Source organism: Pelodiscus sinensis, chromosome 1 (assembly GCF_052426305.1).
Source record: "Pelodiscus sinensis isolate ZL-2025 chromosome 1, ASM5242630v1, whole genome shotgun sequence".
Classification (NCBI taxonomy): domain Eukaryota; kingdom Metazoa; phylum Chordata; order Testudines; family Trionychidae; genus Pelodiscus; species Pelodiscus sinensis.
In genome coordinates this window covers 31,987,698-32,007,593 of record NC_143052.1, presented here as the reverse complement: position 1 = coordinate 32,007,593, position 19,896 = coordinate 31,987,698, and the positions used below count along the sequence as shown (strand labels likewise).

The 19,896-nt window shown below is 40.3% G+C and overlaps 1 protein-coding gene across 2 annotated transcripts in view; it reads right to left on the bottom strand.

Annotated features, from left to right (window-relative positions):
* TBC1D22A (TBC1 domain family member 22A) overlaps positions 1–19,896 on the bottom strand; it is a 435,605-nt gene that overhangs the window by 241,785 nt on the left and 173,924 nt on the right. For both annotated transcript variants that reach the window (XM_075927774.2, XM_075927768.2), the window contains one exon: positions 602–677. In XM_075927774.2, the coding sequence (XP_075783889.1) occupies positions 602–677 (76 nt within the window). The remainder of the gene's footprint in view (positions 1–601; positions 678–19,896) is intronic.

The following is a 19,896-nucleotide window of genomic DNA, read 5'->3' as shown; positions in this document are numbered from 1 at the left end:
ATGGAGGGAACTATTTTAAGGATGAAGGTAGAAAACATTTCAAAGTCCCTGATAAAACACGAAAGCATAATCTAAAAATTATCCCTGTAACATACTGTAATTTATCTATAATAAAGATGTTATTTACAGAGTTTGTAATTAATTGGATTCTACAGAAAAATTACTCAGCATTCTTGAAAGGAAAACGATGCACAAAGGAACAAAACACAGTGCCGAAGGACAACCATAAACAACCACTGTGACTCTGCCGAATTGCAACAATCATTGAGCTTAATGTGAAATAAATGCTGGCTGCCTTTAGTATGCAGCCATTACTCTGCTGCAAAGAGAGTGCCATTGAATTTTGATTATATTGCCTTAATAAAAAGTAATGAAAGTGGCTCATGCTCTAGTGGCTTTCCTTTAAATGATACACGGCAGTGATCTTGCAAAGGCCACTATACCACAAGTTGATTGAGTATGACACCTCGCCTGAGAAAGGCTGTGCTCCACTCTCATGGTAGATAACTGCACTGATATTGGCTACACTACTTGCAAAGCTTTTAACTAATGACTTGCGATGAAATATCATTTAGAGCCTAGGTTAGCTTTTAAGACTTACCATCGATCCGGCTAACAAGTTCTTCCAGCATTTTCACTTTCTTTTGAATCCCTGGCTGTGCAAAGGTGTAGTTATCCTAAACAGGGAAAGATTGAAGTAATAACTTAAAGACTTTTCATTTGCTTATTTGAATCCATATATTTTGCTTGGAATTAAACAAACTCTTTAGATAATGGCAATGGTATTTTAAAAAAGAAAGTTCTCTTTCTATATATTATTAATAATCAGTAATCACATTCCGCAGATAATCATCGCCATTACCAGTGGCATATTTTTTATTACCTCACTTGTGCTCTACTCACTAATTCAGCCCCTCAATCCCCCCACCTCTCCACCCTGGAATTTTTGTCAATATTCTAAACATCTGAGCAGATAACAACAACCCATCAAAAAAAGCTTCCATCCAAAGGCTTCTATTATCTCACTAAAACATTACATTTTGCCCCACAATTACAAAGATCTAAAGTGCAGGAACTGCAAAAACTTCAGCCCTACGTCACTTTCATAATTATGGTTTGATCTTTCATAATTATGCTTCGATGCATATCCTCAGTTGTTAGAAATAATCATAAGTCCCACTTCAACAGAGTTATGACAAATGACATCAGTTGAAGATTTACTCTCATAAGTCCAAAATCACCAGTAAAATTGTACACTCAAATGCAACAAGCAAATTCCACAATTGTGCACAGTATTTGTATGTGCAAATGGCTGATCTGAAAGTATAAATGGCCATGCAAATTATTGTATTTGCACAGATATGGGCTTTGATATGTTAAGAGCAAATATATGGAAAGTCTACAGAAAGGGAATGCCACAGAAGAGAAGATAAAGCTCTCCCTTCCACACTATACTTATTAATGGTTTGTAGTGAAAGGTTATCTGAACATGCTGTATAATATCTAAATGTTATTTAGTGGCATTTTTCATCTCCGAGTCACTGTACAGCAGGACTCATGATACTATGACATGTTTTTCAACATGGTCTATATCAGGTGCCTACCACGACATTACTATTGTTCCTCATCTCTAAATGTAACCCAAAGACCCTCAACAGGCTTTTCTGCCGTTTCACACAAGAGTTCTAAGCAATCATACTGCTCTCTCATGTACAATACAACTCCTCTACATTTTCTTCCCCACTTGTCCTTCCTGAACTGTTTATACCCATGCATGACAGTACTCCAATCATGCGAGTTACCCCACCATCAAATTACAGTTCCTTGACTGTGTCAGGATTTCCAATTTTTCCTGCTTGTTTCCTGGATATCTTTCCACCTCATATTACCTTCCGAGGAGATTTTCACTACCTTTTCTCAGTAGTATGGGCAGCAGCAGACATGTTGCAAAGGAGGTCGTTAGTAGTTAAACATCTGAAGATTTTCAGACACACAAGCTTTCTATGGTACTTCAACAAAGAAAACTACAGACACAGAAACCAGAAGGCTAGCACTGTGGCACGCACACCACTGCAGAGATCCCACCTCGTAGGAGAGTGCAACACAGAAAAAAACTGAAGGGAAAGCTGTCAGAGAACATCAGATTGTGAAAGGATGAACCTCTATGAAAGGTCTTAAAATGAAAAATAATTTTATGTACAAATGGAAGTATGTGCTGGTTTCCTTAGGTTTCTCCCCTCCCCCATTAGAACACTGGTTAAAAAGTATGAAGTTCTGTCTTCTGTACTGACCCTAGTCATAGGGCTCTTCCCCCAAGAAACTATGAGGAAATAAGATCCAAAATTCTAGGCTTAATAACTGCATATAAAATTTTAAAAACTCTGCTTTTAAAAGCAAATTATCAAATTAAAATATAGCTTTTTACAGAACCTTTCATTTTCAAGGGACTCCAAAGTGCTTTGTAAAGTGATAAATTAGACAGTAGTAGTTTGGTTAAAGTGTTGGCAAACAGACCAGCCATCCATCAGTCTATTTAACAGTAGAAACTATTACACTAAGTGAACAAATGTTGGCCAGAAGATAAGGATAATCCCTTAACATTTTGGAATACAGCCACATACTCCAACTTCCCAACTTCCCACATGGAAATCCACCAGAGACAGACAACAAAGCTTTCTGGTTAGCATTTCCTCTAAAGAATGACAATGAAGTACTATATTTAGGATATGTCTAGATTACATCCCTCCGGCGACAGAGGGATGTAAATTAGATATACCAACATTGCAAATGAAGCGAGGATTTAAATCCCCTGCGCTTCATTTGAATAAAAATGGCAGCTGTGTTTTGCCGAGTCAGCAGTTTGTTGGCAAAAAGTGGCTGTCAAGAAAGTCTTTGTTGCCCAATCCCCTTCTTGACAGCTGTTTTTTGCCGACAAACTGCTGACTCGGCAAAATGCAGCCACCATTTTTATTCAAATGAAGCGTGGGGGATTTAAATTCCTGCTTCATTTGCAATGTCGGTATGTCTTATTTACATCTCTCTGTCGCCAGAGGGATGTAATCTAGACATACCCTAAGTGTCAACAATGCTAAGACAGCAAAATCCAGTCATAGGACTTAAACCTAGAATTTTCTAATTCCAAAGAGACTCCCTCTGAAAACCAATGTACATATAAATAATTTCTATAATCTCATATGTTCTCATTTGGTTTTCAAAATGTGTGTCATATTCAGTAAGTCACGACGTTTCTAATGATACCTTACAAATTATCTTGCCTAAAGCATATCTTAGTTATGTCATATAAACATCAAAGCATACCTTCATAAAGAATATGAAGTATCACATCTACTAATAACAAAGATGTATTATGTTAACAGTTCTATATGTGACCTCCCTCCACAGTAACTAAAAACTGCAATTCAACTTATTCTAAAATTACTTCCATAATATGAGTTCTGCATTGTTGCACCGCACTACACTTAAGCATTGTCTACACTTAAAAGGGTTTGCCATCATAGCTATGTTAACAAACCCTCCTAGCATAGATAATGCTTTTAAGGAAAATAACTCTTTTACCAGTATAATTTATACCAGTTCTCTGAACAATATAATCTATTACAGCAAAACAGCCATGTTAGTTAAAAAAATCTCTTCACCACTAAGTAAGTAAGATTCACAGTTTCTTAAAAAATCGACAGGTCAAATAATCAGGCCCAAGAAGGGGTATGGTACTACTTTCTAAATACAGTGGCCCTTGTCATATCTATTCCCAAATTTGAGGAACTACAGGCAGTCCCCGACTTACGCGGATCCGACTTATGTCGGATCCGCACTTACGAACGGAGCTTTCTCGCCCCGGAAGTCGGGGCGAGAAAGCCCCGTTCGTAAGCTGCTCCGGTGCCCCTGGTCTGCTGGAGACCGTCTCCAGCAGACCAGGGGCACCGGGCGGTTCCGCGCTTCTGAGGCTTTGCTAGAGCAAAGCCTCAGAAGCGCGGGAACCGCTGCTGCTGCCCCTTGAGACCCGGTGCCTGTGGACGGCCAGAGCAAAGCCTCAGAGGCGCGGGGAACCGCCGCTGCTGCCGCTCCAGTCTGGGTGCCTGTGGTCTGCTGGGGACGGTCCCCAGCAGACCACAGGCACCCGGACTGAAGCCCCAGCCGCGGGGGGTCCCACGCCTCTGAGGCTTTGCCAGGTCCTGATTCAGCCGCTGCTGGTCAGTTTCAGCAGCGGCTGAATCAGGACGTCTGGGGCAGAGCAGATGGGGTGCTGCCGGGTTGGTCCAGTAGCACCCCAGCTGCTCTGCCCCAGGCGTCCCCAAGTCAGCTTCTGCTGAAACTGACCAGCGCTGACTACAGGAAGCCCCAGGCAGAGTTGATTTTAGTGCATTTCTGCTTGTGTGAAGAAAGCTTTCAACCTGCACTAAAGTGTTTGTTGTAAATTAAAAAAAGAGAAGTAAGTTCCTCCCAAGTTTATCAAAGAAAGTCAACTTCTGGATGGCATCCAGTTAAATAATTTTTTTTTTAAATCCTTCAGTAAGATATTTTTTAACTCAAAATCTATCAATTTCAATAAATGGGAAATGTCTAGTTTATTCCTTGTGGGTACAGTCATTACTAAAGTTATATGGCACAATATAGGCTACATCTTCACTTCCACAGTAAATCAATTTAAGTAGCTTAACTTGACTACCTGCATTGTCTACACTATGCTGGATCAGCAGGAAACCCCCTCCCATCAACTTTCCTCACTCTTCGCATTTGGGATAGAGTACTTGGGTAAACTGCAGAGTGATCTGTGGTCAATTTGACAGGTCTAGACTCTTCACTAAACCTGCTAAATCGACCCTCCCCCTCCCCCGTTGCATCAGTCATTGCAGTGTCAATCCTGACTATAGTGTAGATGTAAGCTTAGAGTCTTCAAGCAAATTTTGGACTGTTTCAATATACACAAACAACAGGGCTACGTCTACACTGGCCCCTTTTCCGAAAGGGGCATGCTGATTTTAAACTTCAGAATAGGGAAATCCGCGGGGGATTTAAATATCCCCGTGGGATTTAAATAAAGATGTCCGCCGCTTTTTTCCGGCTGGTAGATAAGCCGGAAAAAAGCATCTAGGCTGGCCCGATCCTCCGGAATAAAGTCCTATTCTGGAGGATCTCTTATTCAAAGTAGGAATAAGAGATCCTCCAGAATAGGGCTTTATTCCGGAGGATCGGGCCAGCCTAGACGCTTTTTTCCGGCTTATCTACAAGCCGGAAAAAAGCGGCGGACATCTTTATTTAAATCCCGCGGGGGATATTTAAATCCCCCGCGGATTTCCCTATTCTGAAGTTTAAAATTAGCATGCCCCTTTCGGAAAAGGGGCCAGTGTAGACGTAGCCCAGATGTGTAACTACAAAAAAATCAGTTAATTCTTGTTCCAGTTATTAGACACAAGGTACACAAATATATAACAGAAGAATAATTTAGTAAAAATTATAACAGGATTGATTTTGCTGAAGGAGCATAAAAGCATCTGCATATACTGGCAGTCCCCGGGTTACATGGATCCGACTTACATCAGATCCCTACTTACAAACGGGGTGAGGCAACCCCGCACTAGCTGCTTCCCCCCAGCAGACCAGGGAGACGCGAAGCTAGCGCCCCCCCACAGCAGACCAGCAAGACGCGGAGCGGCTTTTCTCAGCAGACACCTCAGCTTGAGAATAAAGGACTGAGGGAAGTGAGGTGTGGGAGAATAAAACTGAGCTCTGGAGAAATGTTTGGCTAGAGTTTCCCCTACAATATGTACCAGTTCCGACTTAAATACAAATTCAACTTAAGAACAAACCTACAGTCCCTATCTTGTACGTAACCCGGGGACTGCCTGTATTCATAACTAGCTTTAGAAGACATTCATTTGATACGTCTGTCAAATTAAAGCGAGTATGGTGTTTCCACCTAAACTTCTTTTCATATTATTCTTCTAACATTTTCCATTTTTTGGTCTATATGATCTCTTACTAGTTATACATCAAAGTGTTGATAATGATTCAGTCTCATTATTCGCTTATTCAAATGATCATTTACCACACCCATTTCAGCATAAAATTCCAACAGCGGTCTTGATTATCAGAATTGTTAACTTGCTCAACATTATCTCTCCGATTTCTTACCCACCTACTTCATTTTTCCAATTGCAAACAAACATAGCTAGGCGTAATTCTCTCTCTGATGCAGGCTTATCTATCGGGAGCTGTCCTTAGCTTTCCAGCATCTTCCCTCTATTCAAACAATACTAATAGAACCTACCTTCTCTCTGTCTTACAATAGACTTCCTTTTAAAGGGATCTGTGATATTGTTGGGAAAAGATTCTACACAAGCATAAAAGTGTACTCTATTTTTCCTAGCATTTTAATGACTTCTTTTGCAAAAACTAACAATAAAAAGTCTTCCATATTGTAGCGAGCTTCCCGCTCTGCCACAGTGCCACCTGCCGTCTGTTCGGGGAATTAGACCAGCCGGCAGGTGGCGGGAACCTTTCAGGACACTGCCCTCCGGCAATGTCCACAACAGCCTGAGCTTTTCCCCCCTTCCGGGGGGAGGTGATTTGTGATAGGCCAGTAGGCCTTCAAGAGGCGGCTCCTCCTCCTCCAGCACAGTGGGAGACGTGCCTGCCTCCCTGCGTTACCGCGCCTTAAAATAGTCCAGGCGAGCGCGAGAGTCTCTTCCCAGCCTTCCTTCAGGTCGGGCCCCAAGATAATGGTTCGCGTGCCCGGCCTTGCTTCAGGTCCGGGCCGCAGAGGAATAAGTCCACCCCTTATCAGTCTATTATCATACAGTTCTGGGCAGGGCAACCGTTCTAGTCCTGTCCCTTTAAGAGTTCCCGCCCAATGCACGGACAGTTCCAAACGCACCGTAGGTAAGCCCGGGCTCTTAAGCAGGGCGGGCAATCAGTACTGTCTATTAGGTACGGCCCTCGAGCAGGGCGGTCAACAAATACAGCCAGCCAAACCCAGGCCCTAACTCCGGGCAGGGCGGCAAATCCCTAACGCAAGGGGTGGCCGCAACCAACCACCAGTTTGTAGAAGCTCCTCTTTCAGGAGCGGGCCCAGGAGGGCACCAGCAGCAGCGGTGAGGAGGAGACTGCCACCCGGTTAGGGGGTAGCGGGGGGGGGGGGGTGGCGCAGGCCCATCCACCTCACTGTGCCCCGGCCCAGGGGCCTTGATGGCAGCAGTGCAGCTGCGCCTGGCTCAGCAGGGCTCGGGCCCGTAACTTGCTGGCCACGGGAGGCTCTCCGCCCAGACTATCCCCTGGGCCACTCTTGTCTCCCCCTTCCCAGGTACCTGTAGCTCCAGCAGGTTCATCAGGGAGTCAAGGCCGGTGTCATCCCCGCAGGGTCCGGGCGGCCCAATCCAGGGGTCAAGGGGTTGGAGCTCTGCAGCGTCCCGTGGGCTCGTCCGGCCCTGGTGTTCCAGTAACCATCGGGGTTCCAGCGAGTCCAACAGCTCAGGCCGGTCCTCTGGGTCCATGGGAGGTTCTGCTGGCTGGCTTGGCCCGGCCTCCATAGCCCTGGCAGGGACGCCTTGGCTGGCCTCCAGGGAGGCAGCTGAGGGCGGCCTAGTCCAGGTCCTAGTCTCCCCAGGCAGGAGCTCTGGACAGGCCTCCGTCTCCTTCAGAGGCTGGGCCCTGACTGTGCTCCCTGGCAGCCTTCTTATAGTCCTAGCCCTGCCCTTTGACTTCCGGTCAGGTGAGGGGACGGGGCTAGGCTGGGCCCAAAATGGCTCCCAGAGGGGTTCCTCCGCCTCCGGCTCAGTGGGTGGCCATTCCACCCTACTACACATACAAACAAAATTCTTACTTGAACAATGCTTTTAGATAATATCCTAGGGGAGAAATATAATAAGAAAAATACTATACAGTTCTTTGCTGTGGTAAGAGTTTGATTTTTTTCAAGATTTTATCTTAAAATTATATTTTCACATAAAAATGTTAATTAATCTGGATTTAAATCAAAGATTTTTCAACTTTATTAAGGGGTCAGATTTTAAAAAAATACTAATTTAAAAAAGAGTGGAAAGACACAAGATTGGAAGGTGAAAGGAAAATTTAGTAAGAAATCTGAATTATGGAAAGATGGGGAAAAAGCTTTGAACAACTTCCTGGAAACCCTTCAGGAAGGTAGACAGAGGGCATGATTCCTCCAAAATGTACCACAGTTACTTGGAATCAAATCCTGTACATCTTGTTGGATCAACTAAGAACCACAGCAGCAAGGAATAAATTAAATAGCATATCTTACTGGTTTACATAGGAATTTTATATAATCCACATTCTGAGATAAATTCAAAATGCACTGCTATCAGTGGATCAATTCCCACTGACTAAAATAGGCTTCAAATCAGACCTTCTGGGATGGCAAATGTATTGACTTAAAGCATTAGTTTTTTTGCACACAGCAGGATATATGCAACTGAGCTATAAGTATATAGTGTTAAATACATCTTCAAAGCAGCGAGTCCAATTACCGAGACTATTAAAAGTATTATTGCAAAAATTTCTAGTGTCTGCACTGAGGAAAGTAGATCGATTTTGTAGAATAAGTCTTTCGGCACCTTTGTTATACTTGGAGCAGCCCAAAGGTGCACCAATAACCTTTCCAATAGTCTCTATGTAACAATTCACTGTGGTACTAGGTTGTTAAGCCACTCTGTGACATTAGTAGTAGCTTACATCACATTAAAATTGTATAAATATTGTGATAAACATTCCATTATCTGAACTGCCATACATAATACTACTTCAGTACTGACAATTAGAATTTTGAAATATTTCTTTGGTAATGTCACTGGGAAAAATATTTCTAACTCAGGCCAAAAACTTAAGTCACTCAATGGCATAAAGAAATGAACCAGCATAAGTGGTAGCATGCACAGCATTATATTAGTGGGAGAGCTTCTCCCACAGGCATAGCTACTACAGTACCACTTGTAGATTATATTGGAAAACTCACTCCTGTTGGCATATAGCAACTACATGTGAAATGTGACAGCAGCGCTGCTGCATTGGTAGAGCTATAGCTGTAGCAATTGCTTTAGATGTTTTATAATACCCATTACCTTAGTATTTCCATAACTATGAATGGTATCTAACTGAAAGTTGCCATTTTAATTCAATTATACTTCCCAACAACAGTTCACGCCCAATGATATAAAGTAAGAGAAAGTCTTCAGTATTGGAATATATAGTAAAGAGACTTAAAAAGCTATTATGTTCGTTTATTTAATGCCTATATAGCAGCTTAGTTATTTTAACTTTGAATTTCTTTAAGCATGTCAAAGGCCACAGTCCTCATGATGATTAAGCATATGCTAAGTATGAAAGCTTTTGTGCTTTTCAATCTCCTGAATTATCCCATTGCAAAAGAGCAACAAGTAAAAAGCAAGCATAGGTTGGGAACTGCACCTGGTTTGTATTTACTCTATAAAGGACAGTAATATACTGAATCTGCACAGTACATTTTTTTAAACTGTTCCTCAGGCAATATTTTCACATTTGGCAAACTACATTCCTTACTGAGAAACACGTATTGAAAATATTTTAATTTCTAAAAACAAAATAACAGATTTATTCTAATTTAAAGAAGCATGTGAAAAGTATTTTAGAGCATCAACATTTTTATTCCATGCTCAGATAATGAAAAAAATGGTTAACTAGAGGAAGTTTTTATCTTTTGAAGTTAAATGCTTAGAATTAATGTGCCTTCTGAAGCATTACTCTACTGTCACTACTGTGATGCTTTAAATATATGATGAATACATGTTCTTTATTAGAGCTTTCAGTTGTACTAACCATTAATTATCAGGTATATTTTCTATTTTAAACTGTCAAATTCTGCATGGTTTTTTGGTTAAAGAAAATGAACATTTAAAAAAAACTATGATGGTTGGATGCATTTTGCAGTGATGGAAAAAGTACTGAAAAGGAGGGGGAAAAGTGAAAGAGAGTTTTTAATGTAGTCAATGAAAGACAAAAGCAGTCAGCTAAAACTAAAAAGAACATCTGTCAATAACTTCAATAATACTTGTAGCCAAGCATGAAAAGACAACTTTAGCACGTCTTACCTCTTTGGGTCTGACAAAATAATCATAAATTTACAACAAGAGACTGAAAGTGCCATAAAAATATTCACTTTTTATTGCTTTATAATCTATTACCTCTACAATCAAGAATGCAAGTTAAAAATTGTAATTTTCTCCTATAAATGCCAAGTTTTAAAAACACTACCTTTACAAACACAAATCCTCTCTGAAGACTTTCTAAATATTCCATGAACTTTATAACATGAAATTATTCTCAGTGTTAATATTCTATGCCTTCAGAAGAATGTTCATTACAACTATTGAAACACCAAGAGGAATGTCAATGTAGATCTCTAAACTGCTGTTTAGGACCATCTTCAATCATTCAATACAAAGCAAGAGACAGATACCTGTCTCTGCTCTTAAACAGGTTTTTAAAAAGCAGGGTTCAATAGGTTCAACTTCTCATCAACACGTCAGTCATGAAAATAAGCTATTTACCCAAAGAATGTGCACAATTTTAGATGACCCTTCCAAAAAAAATTATATGGAAGAGGTTCAGAGGAGGACAACAAAAATGATTAAGGATATGGAATACCTGTCATGCAAGATGAGATTTGAAAAAGATTGGAACTGCTCTGCCTAACAGAAATTTGTCTGTACATTATCTATACAGTGACTCAAATTCTCTCACTCTATTCTCCCACTCTCCCTCCATTCCCTTCCTGTGTCTATGTAGAAGGAAGAGTTATACCTTGGTACTAACTCCCACTGGCAATAGCAGAACAGAAGTCCACTGAGACTCATAATTACACAGTAAGCACAATGTATGAGACATAACTTGCAATAGATACTGCTTATTGATACTCAGGCCAGGTGGAGCCAGAGCAAAGGGAAAGAGGTGAAGGTGGGGCTTTGGGGTAAAGGGAAGCATGGAGCTGGGGCCTGGGCAAAGCTGGCAGGGGGGGAGCAAACAGCCCTCCCACCACCACAAAAGCAACTCAATGCCTATGTTCCAGGCCCTGATCATCTCCAGGGATGACACTGATTAGCAATATGCATTCTTCTCATAATTTAAGAATGATATTTTGGGAAGAATCCCAAGCATTGTTACAGGCTGAGGACTGACTGGCAAAGTAGCAGTTCTGCAGAAAAGGACCTGGGGATTACAGTGGATGAGAAGCTGGATATGAGTCAACAGTGTGTCCTTGTAGCCAAGAAGGGGAATGGCATATTAGGTTGCATTAGGAGGAGCATTGCCAGCAGATCTAGAGAAGTGATTATTCCCCTTTATTTGGCTCTGGTGAGGCCACATCTGGAGTACTGTGTCCAGTTCTGGGCCTGCACTATAGAAAGGATGGGGACGCATTGTAGATAGTCCAACGGAGGGCAGCCAAAATAATTAGGGGGCTGGAGCACATGACCTATGAGGAGAGACTGAGGGATTCGGGTTTGTTTAGTCTGCAGAAGAGAAGAGTGAGGGGGGATTTGATAGCCACCTTCAACTTCCTGAAGGGAGGTTCCAAAGAGGATGAAGAAAGGCTGTTCACAGTAGTGACAGATGGCAGAACAAGAAGCAATGGTCTCAAGTTACAGTGAGGGAGGTCTAGGTTGGATATTCGGAAAAACTATTTCACTAGGAGGATGGTGAAGTATTGTAATGGCTTACCTAGGGAGGTGGTGGAATATCCATCCCTAGAGGTTTTTAAGTCTCGGCTTGACAATGCCCTGGCTGGGTTGATTTAGTTGCGATTAGTCCTGCCTTGGGCAGGGAGTTGGACTTGATGACCTCCTGAGGTTTCTTCCAGCTCTATGGTTCTATGATAAATGTTTTGGATACTTTCTATTCTAGGCAACAGAGATGAAATGCTGATGAGATAAAAAAAACCACACAGCCAGCATTCATGTTTCTGAAGACAACTGCACTCAAACAGATCTTATTACCCTTTGATTTGTTCAGATCAAGGCCTGAGTCTTCCATCTATATGGATACTCTCAGTATTTGCATTTTGTGAGATTTACAAAATCAAGAAACGTGTAGCAGAAGCTTTTCAGAAAACAGCTAATAATTAGAGTGCTTTGGTCAAAAAGGATGGTGCCTTTGCCTTCAAGCCTCAATATATTTCTTCTACATACTTCATATAAACATTCATTTTCATATCATAAATATTCTGAATTTATTAGCCATATGGTGTATTTCTAATGATAGTGAGGAGAAAAGCGTTGATGAAATTGAACTGGCCGAGAGAGTAACTAATTCTTAAAGACAACTTTAAAAAAATTATATGCCACTAGAGGAGAAATATTTCTATGCAGTCATGTTGCTAAAATGCAGTACTTCAGCGTTTGTATAAGAATATAATAACAAAGTCTTGTGTGTTATGCCTCAGTATACCCTGCCAGCTACTCTGACTAGCAGAAAGGAACAGCCTAATACTAGTGGTAAACACTGCCTTTGTCTATCAGAGATGTCAAGGAAGAAACAGGCTACAGCAATCCTACTGACTGATTATAGTCACCACATGTTACAAGGTTTGCTGATGTAGGTGATTGATTGATTATGGTTACCATATGGTATAGGGCTTGTTGATGTAAATGATGATAGATGCTGCAGAACTGTATGACTTGTAATTACAAATAGTTTTGTGCATTGTAGTGATCGTGTTTTCATGTGAGTGAAGAATGTGTGTGTTAATTAGATAAGTCTGAAGGTTGTTTCAAGGCTCAAAGGTAGCAAAAAGGGGGCAGCCAGGATCCCAGCGACACTGAAAGATCTCACAGACACTTTTATCCTGATGAGAGCAGATTGACCACCCTGAAGTTAGAAGCAAGTACTCCCTAAGTGTCAGGATAACAAAAGCCATCGAAACCATGGTGGGACAACATCCAGAAAAGTCATCAGCAGACTGATGATAAAAAACAATGAAAACCATCTCCAGAAAAAAAAAAATTTTGCTAAGTGATTGATTGCAACATTACGCAGCCAAATCCACAGACTTATATGAGAAGGGATTCCTCTAAAAGATGGGGTGTCCTGCATGGTACTTTGGGTTTTCCCCGAACATAAAAATCATGACTGAAAGAACCCACCTCCCTTCTCACATCCAACCTAACTGGCCACCAGGTTGGTCTGAGCCTCTGATTGGCAACTAAAACATCACTGGCAGGACAATAGGGGGTGGGCGTGGGTGTTGATTTCTGTATTATAAATGTGACATGTTGCCTTTTCCCTTAAAAAGATCCCATAAGCTACTTATAAGCCTAACAACTATAGGTCTAAATATGCATGGGAAATGCCTATCCCTATTGTCAGAAATATTACTAATGAGAAAAGGAAACATAACTTTCTGATTAACTTGTACACTAACAAACTGGATCTTGGAATGGGGGAACATGCAAATAAACTTGAACCAGGTTTGTGGAAGATGCTTATGTAGAAAACTGTGCGCCTATCAGAGATACTGTATACCAATTCATTGTCAGAACAGAACTCATTACCCAATACTGTTTGTGTGACAGTAAAGAATTGTATAAGTTTTAGAATACAAACTGGACTGACACTCTATAATGAGGCATACCTGGGTGGTCAACAAATACCTTTTATTTCGCCACCTGCGCGTCCAGACTATCGCGCTGAGCCGACAAACAGCTGATCATCTGTTTGTCGGCTCAGCACGGCAGCCATGTAAATTTAAATGAAGCGGCGATTATTTAAATCGCCGCTTCATTTTCCTATGTCTGGTAGCCTAATCTACATGCCTCTGGCGACAGAGGCATGTAGTCTAGACATACCCTAAGATACTAGATACTGTAATACTACCATTGCAGTATCTATGATACTAGATATGTTAAATGTCTAAAAATACCAAGTAAAACCCAGGTGTTACCAAAACCGATTGGTTTCAATTAATAACTGACTCCTGAGAGGTCAATAAATGAAGACTATAAAGATAGTAAACTTAAGGCAAGTATTTTAATTGATGTTAATCTAGAGACTTTACCAGATCTACAATAGACCAAGCAATTAGGCTTAAGATACGGAACTCGAGCTACATAGACTACATAGGTGGAGTCAGCTTATCTTAAGCCAAGTTTGGCAGTGTCCCCATTGGTTTTCCATACTCCTCACAAGAGCAAGAGTACTGGATGCTGATGAGGAGACACTCTGAGTTCAATTTAGTGAGTCTTAACTAGACTTGCTAAATCAAACTCCAGAAGATCAACCGCAGCAGTGCCAATCTTCCACAGAGTGAAGATATGACCTCAAATTGGAATATATTACTTAAGAGTTCCCAGAGAACCTTATCCATTCCTCTCTACTCCACACACAACTTACAACACATCCTTGATGACCGATTTTATCAATTGCCTATCACAGAAGACTGGACAAAAATCCCTTTGAACCCTGTATATCTTGCTCTTTAATCAGCCATAGAAGTTGCTTATAAGCAACACAAGTAATTCCATCCTCAAACTGTGTAAACAGTCTCATTCCCAAATACACAAGCCCTACATGCTTTAACCATAAGCAGTTTTTCTATTTTGATTGTGTCTGAGTAAAACTTTTAAGCAGCATATGCTTGTGTGTCTCTAGATATTTTGTTTACTGTTAAAAGTTATTTTACCTGTACCTTTTTAAACAATTTTATATTGTTAATCTCTACTGAACTATAAATTAAGTGTTGTATTCAATTTTATATTAAAATTTTAGACTTGTCAATAACACAGAAAAATCTGAACTTTTTAATTGTACGTTAGTGGGGTTCTGTGTGGGATGGTGGTGTGAGAATTTATTGGCTATACAAAAAGATAACTAAAAAGTGATTGTGAGGTGAGCCTGAGGTAGGAGAAAAATATAGAAGTATTATTTTGCTGAAGACTAAAATAATAAAATGGCCAAATTAATAATAGCTATAAATTTTGAAAGTATTCCACATTTTTTAAGGAATGTTTAAATGAGGTGTCAATAGAAATATGCTGGCAATCAAATGGATGACAATTAGTATATTTAATAAGTTTCAAAGGGATAGCCGAGTTAGTTTGTAACTGGAAAAACTTAAAAAAAACAACAAATAGTCTTGTAGCACCTTAAAGACTAACAAAGTATGTAGATGGTATCATGAGCTTTCATGGGCACAACCCACTTCTTCAGATGACTGGAGTTACTAAAGGTCCAGTTTTCAAAATAAAAATGGGGGAAAGAAATTGTCAGAGTGTCCATGCTACAAGGAGCTGATAGAGAAGTTCCAAATTGTTCTTAAGTACCCATTGTTTGGTTTTTTATGTCATTACAATGTGTTACATCCAGACAATATCTTTATTCATACCTTTGTGTTAGAAATCAAACCTGTAAATGAAGTTAAGTTTCAGGCTTCCCTGTGTATTTTGCTTGTGGAACTGGCCTGAAACAGTACGGTGACTTTGAAATCCATTCATGAGTGCCCAGGCAAATTAAAATGTCCCGTCCCTCCCCCCCCAACAGGTTTCTGTGTGTTACCTTTTCAGATATCTGATCTGTGTACATTAATTCTTTCCTGTAGAGACAGTCCAGTTTGGCCAATATACATGGCAGAGGGGCACTGCTGGCATTTGATGGCATAGATCACATTAGTGAATGTGCAGTTAAATAAGCCTCTGATGTTGTGGCTGATGGAGGCTCTAATTGACTATTTCTTCTCCGGCCCTTCCCCCTCCCCCCCTTTCTTTCCCCGTCCCCATCCCCTATTTATTTTGAAACAGGACTTTTAATAACTCTATTCATCTGAAGAAGTGGGTTGTGCCCATGAAAGCTCATTATACCATCTACATGTTTTTCTTAGTCTTTAGGGTGCTGCAAGACTATTTATTGTTTTTTAAGTTTTATATTCAATAGGTCTTCAGATATGGTTTAAACTGTATCAGGCCTACAATATCGGCAAGTAAACATAATTCTAGAGGAAAATGTCCAATAAAGCACAAATTCTGAGATCCACTAGCTTTTGTTCATGTTCAAAGAGAAGTTATGTGAACTTCTCTGTCACCAAGTTTAATTGTATCAGAGGGGCAGCATGTTAGTCTGGATCTGCAAAAGCGACAAGGAGTCCTGTAGCACCTTACAGACTAACAGATGTATTGGAGCATAAGCTTTCGTGGCAAAGACCCACTGCGTCAGATGCATAAGAACATAAGAACGGCCGTACTGGGTCAGACCAAAGGTCCATCTAGCCCAGTATCCTATCTACCGACAGTGGCCAGCACCAGGTGCCCTAGAGAGGGTGGACCGAAGACAACGATCAAGCAATTTGTCTCCTGCCATCCCTCTCCAGCATCTGACAGACAGAGGCCAAGGACACCATTTTATCCCCTGGCTAATAGCCTTTTATGGACCTAACCTCCAGGAAATTATCTAGCTTCTCTTTAAACTCTATTATAGTCCTAGCCTTCACAGCCTCCTCTGGCAAGGAGTTCCACAGGTTGACTATACGCTGTATGAAGAAGAACTTTCTTTTATTAGTTTTAAACCTGCTCCCCATTAATTTCATTTGGTGTCCTCTAGTTCTTCTATTTAGGAAACTTCCAGAGGCAGGTATAATTTATATTTATTTATACTTGCCTCTGGAAATTTCCACTACATGCATCTGATGAAGTGGGTCTTTGCCCACAAAAGTTTATACTCCAATACATCTGTTAGTCTATAAGGTGCTACAGGACTCCTTGTCAAGTTTGATTGGTTACCAAGCAATTTTTTAATTACTGAGTGCATAACTTATTTTTTTAAATCAACTGAAATATGGGGGTTGCTAATATACAATTAATGAATCTGAAAAGTGAATGTATTAAAAATACTATGAAATATTTTACAAGTATGAAATCATCAAACGGTATGAAAAGAATTCAAATGCCTACATTAGTTATATACAGCATATGAAATGAATATATAAAAATAAGAAACCAAATTCTGCAGCAGAGCTTTTTAGGAGTTTGTTAGGATGAGGCACCTAGGATTCTGGTACAAAAGATGTTGAAATAAAAATACATGCTGTTTAAGGTCATGGACTGGTGCAAGTTGCACAAAGCAAAGAGTCAAATGTGGCCTATATAGTGCAATTATAAAACAAAACACAGAATGCACTGACACACTAAAATATGAAAGCCAAGTTGTAAATATGAAAATCTTCAAGATTTTTGCTCAACAAATCCATGCTGTAACTGTTCTGAAAGTGTCAAAGATGGAAAGTCATGTGGTTACTCCTCCTGCCTTCACTGAGAAAACCTGCTTGTGCTTAACTTAGTATCAGCTCCTTGGTATTAGTTTGTTAGCCACCTGAACAATCTCCCTTAGGCTATGCCGCCCCTTCACTTTGCCTTTTCCACTGAACACTGACAAAATACTATCCCCATGGAAACAGAGTGCACACCAGCTTAAATGAGTCAACTAAGGTTCAGCTCCCTGTATAATACTACCGCATTGAGATATATTTATAGTGAAAACAACAATAAGTTTATTATTCAAGATTCAAGAGAAAGGGTAATGGAAACAAAAGGATTAGAGACTAAATTTAACATGCCAACCTCCTACCTATGGAGTTTACTTCACCTCCAAACGCAATCTACAGCATTTCAGCCAGGGCATGTTGGAATCCCATTTTCATGAATACAATTTCAGTGCCTGATTACTTCCTAGGTACAGAATAAAAGAGCATCTTTCTTTCCTTCTCCTTCTATCCCCCAAATCTTATTGCTCATAACCAGAATCAGGATAACTCTCTGTGACGAATGGGAGAGGATTACCTTTTTCTGGAATTCCTAGTCATTCAGTAAACCAAATTGCCTGCAAGGGTTAAACCCAGAGACAGTGGGTCTCCAGGAAGTATTGGCAGGGAGCCAGGACAGCCAATGAAAAGAAAGTGTGAGATGTTTTGAAAATGCAGGATCTGCCTTCAGCAGTCTTTGGTGTGTGACCAGAGGAGAGATTAGATAAGCTAGGATCAAGGCATGGAATTTCCAGAGATATCCATGACTAGGAAGGACTAAACCTTGGAACAACAGATAGGTAAGTGAACAGGGAATATTTAGACAGATGTGATCAGGTTATTTTCCGGTTTGTGAACTCTTCTCCTCTAAACTGCTGTGAGTGGTCGCGATTAAGAAAACCGCTCTCTTCCATTGGGTTCACTAGGACCGTGCAGAACTCTGGTCTGCCCCCTTGCTTACCTGAGAAGTCGTCAATAAATTTAGACCAAATACCAATTTGTGTCTTAATCAATGAGCATAACTTTATTGATGTTGCCCCTTAATGAATAACAAAGTTAAAAGAGAACAGCTAAGAATTAAAAGAAAATGAAGAAAAGAAAATTGGTTCCGCTAGAGTGATTACTAGGTTATTTAGTGACGTCAACTAACTCGTTATCTAGTTTTTTAATTTCTTCTAGATTAATTTTTTTTAAAGAAATGCAACTATGAGGATCCTTGATTTTATAGCTTATCAAGATTATTTTGTTTTTCTTGATTTTTTAGAATCTTTGTGTTAGGTTTTTAGACTCTTTTTGTTAGACTTTTTGACTTTTTTTTTTGTTAAGTTTTTCAGAGCCTTTTGTTAAGTTTTTTGATTTACCCAATTAGGTATAGCAGCATCTCTCTACTGTCCAGGTAGAGGATGACTAATGCTGTTACGATGCCTGCCTTGGTATGGACCTCCTGCCTCTTGTCGTCAGAGAGTAGCACGTGAGTTTAGTTTCCAAACTGAGTTGTAGATGATGAAGTACCCGCAGTCGTTACTGCAGGGTATTTATGGCCTGATCTCTCATTGTCTATTCAGTTCTGTGGTTAATTTGAGATGCAAACATTTTTTTTTCTCTTAAGGGCTAGTGAATTAGCTGAGGATCTTGTAAGTAGATGCAAAAAAAATTTTTGTCTTAGACCAAATTTGGTGTGTTACTCAAGAGCTAGCGAATTAGATGAAGCTCTTGTAATTAGATGCAAAAAAAAAATTCTCTTAGACCAAATTTGATGTGTTGCTTAAGAGCTGGAGAATTAGATAAGGATTTTTACTGTTTATCCTAAATTATCATGTTTCATAACACCTTTTCTAATAGATTCCTTCTAATAGCAAAAAAGGCAATCCACGTAGTCTGCGGTTAGGCTACTTCCTCTTAAACATAGCTGTCCGTGCTTTTGCTATGGCTTAATTTTAAAGAGCTGCTAAGCATACGTGACAAACCCCTATGCCCTTCCCACCTATACACTGTAACTTTTAAACTGAATCCCAAAGAAGCATTTCTCTTTGCTTTAATCTGGAGGGTTTTTTCAGTTGTTCTCTAATACCTAGCGACCAAGTATGCTTTACCAAGTACAGGAGACTTCCGATAATCCAGAACCTTTGAGACCTAGGTGATGCCAGATATCGGATATGCTGGACTATCAGGAGGTACTATAAACTGTTTTTGTATTTATGTGTGTGTGTGTGTGTGTGTGTGTGTGTGTGTGTGTGTGTGTGTACACACACACACACACAATATACTGTATATAAAGTGTTTTAAACCTTTTTATTGTGTAGCACAAGCACCGTCTAGCGTCACACAATGCCAGTGACAGACTGACTCGATCCCATCCAGTTTTGCTCGGCTCAGCTTCTGCCTTAGCTGCCTTGTGACTCGTTTTTTGCCGAAGCTCACTCACTAGGCTCTTGCCATTTTGATGCTGGACTATCAAGAGTGCCATACAATTGGATGCCGGACTATTGGAGTTTTACTATTTATCTTTTTTGTTTTGTTAACAAAACCACCTTTTTAAGACTACAATCTGATTCCTGTGTCCTAGAAGGCAGAAGGTTCTGTGTGCACATGCGTGAGACTGA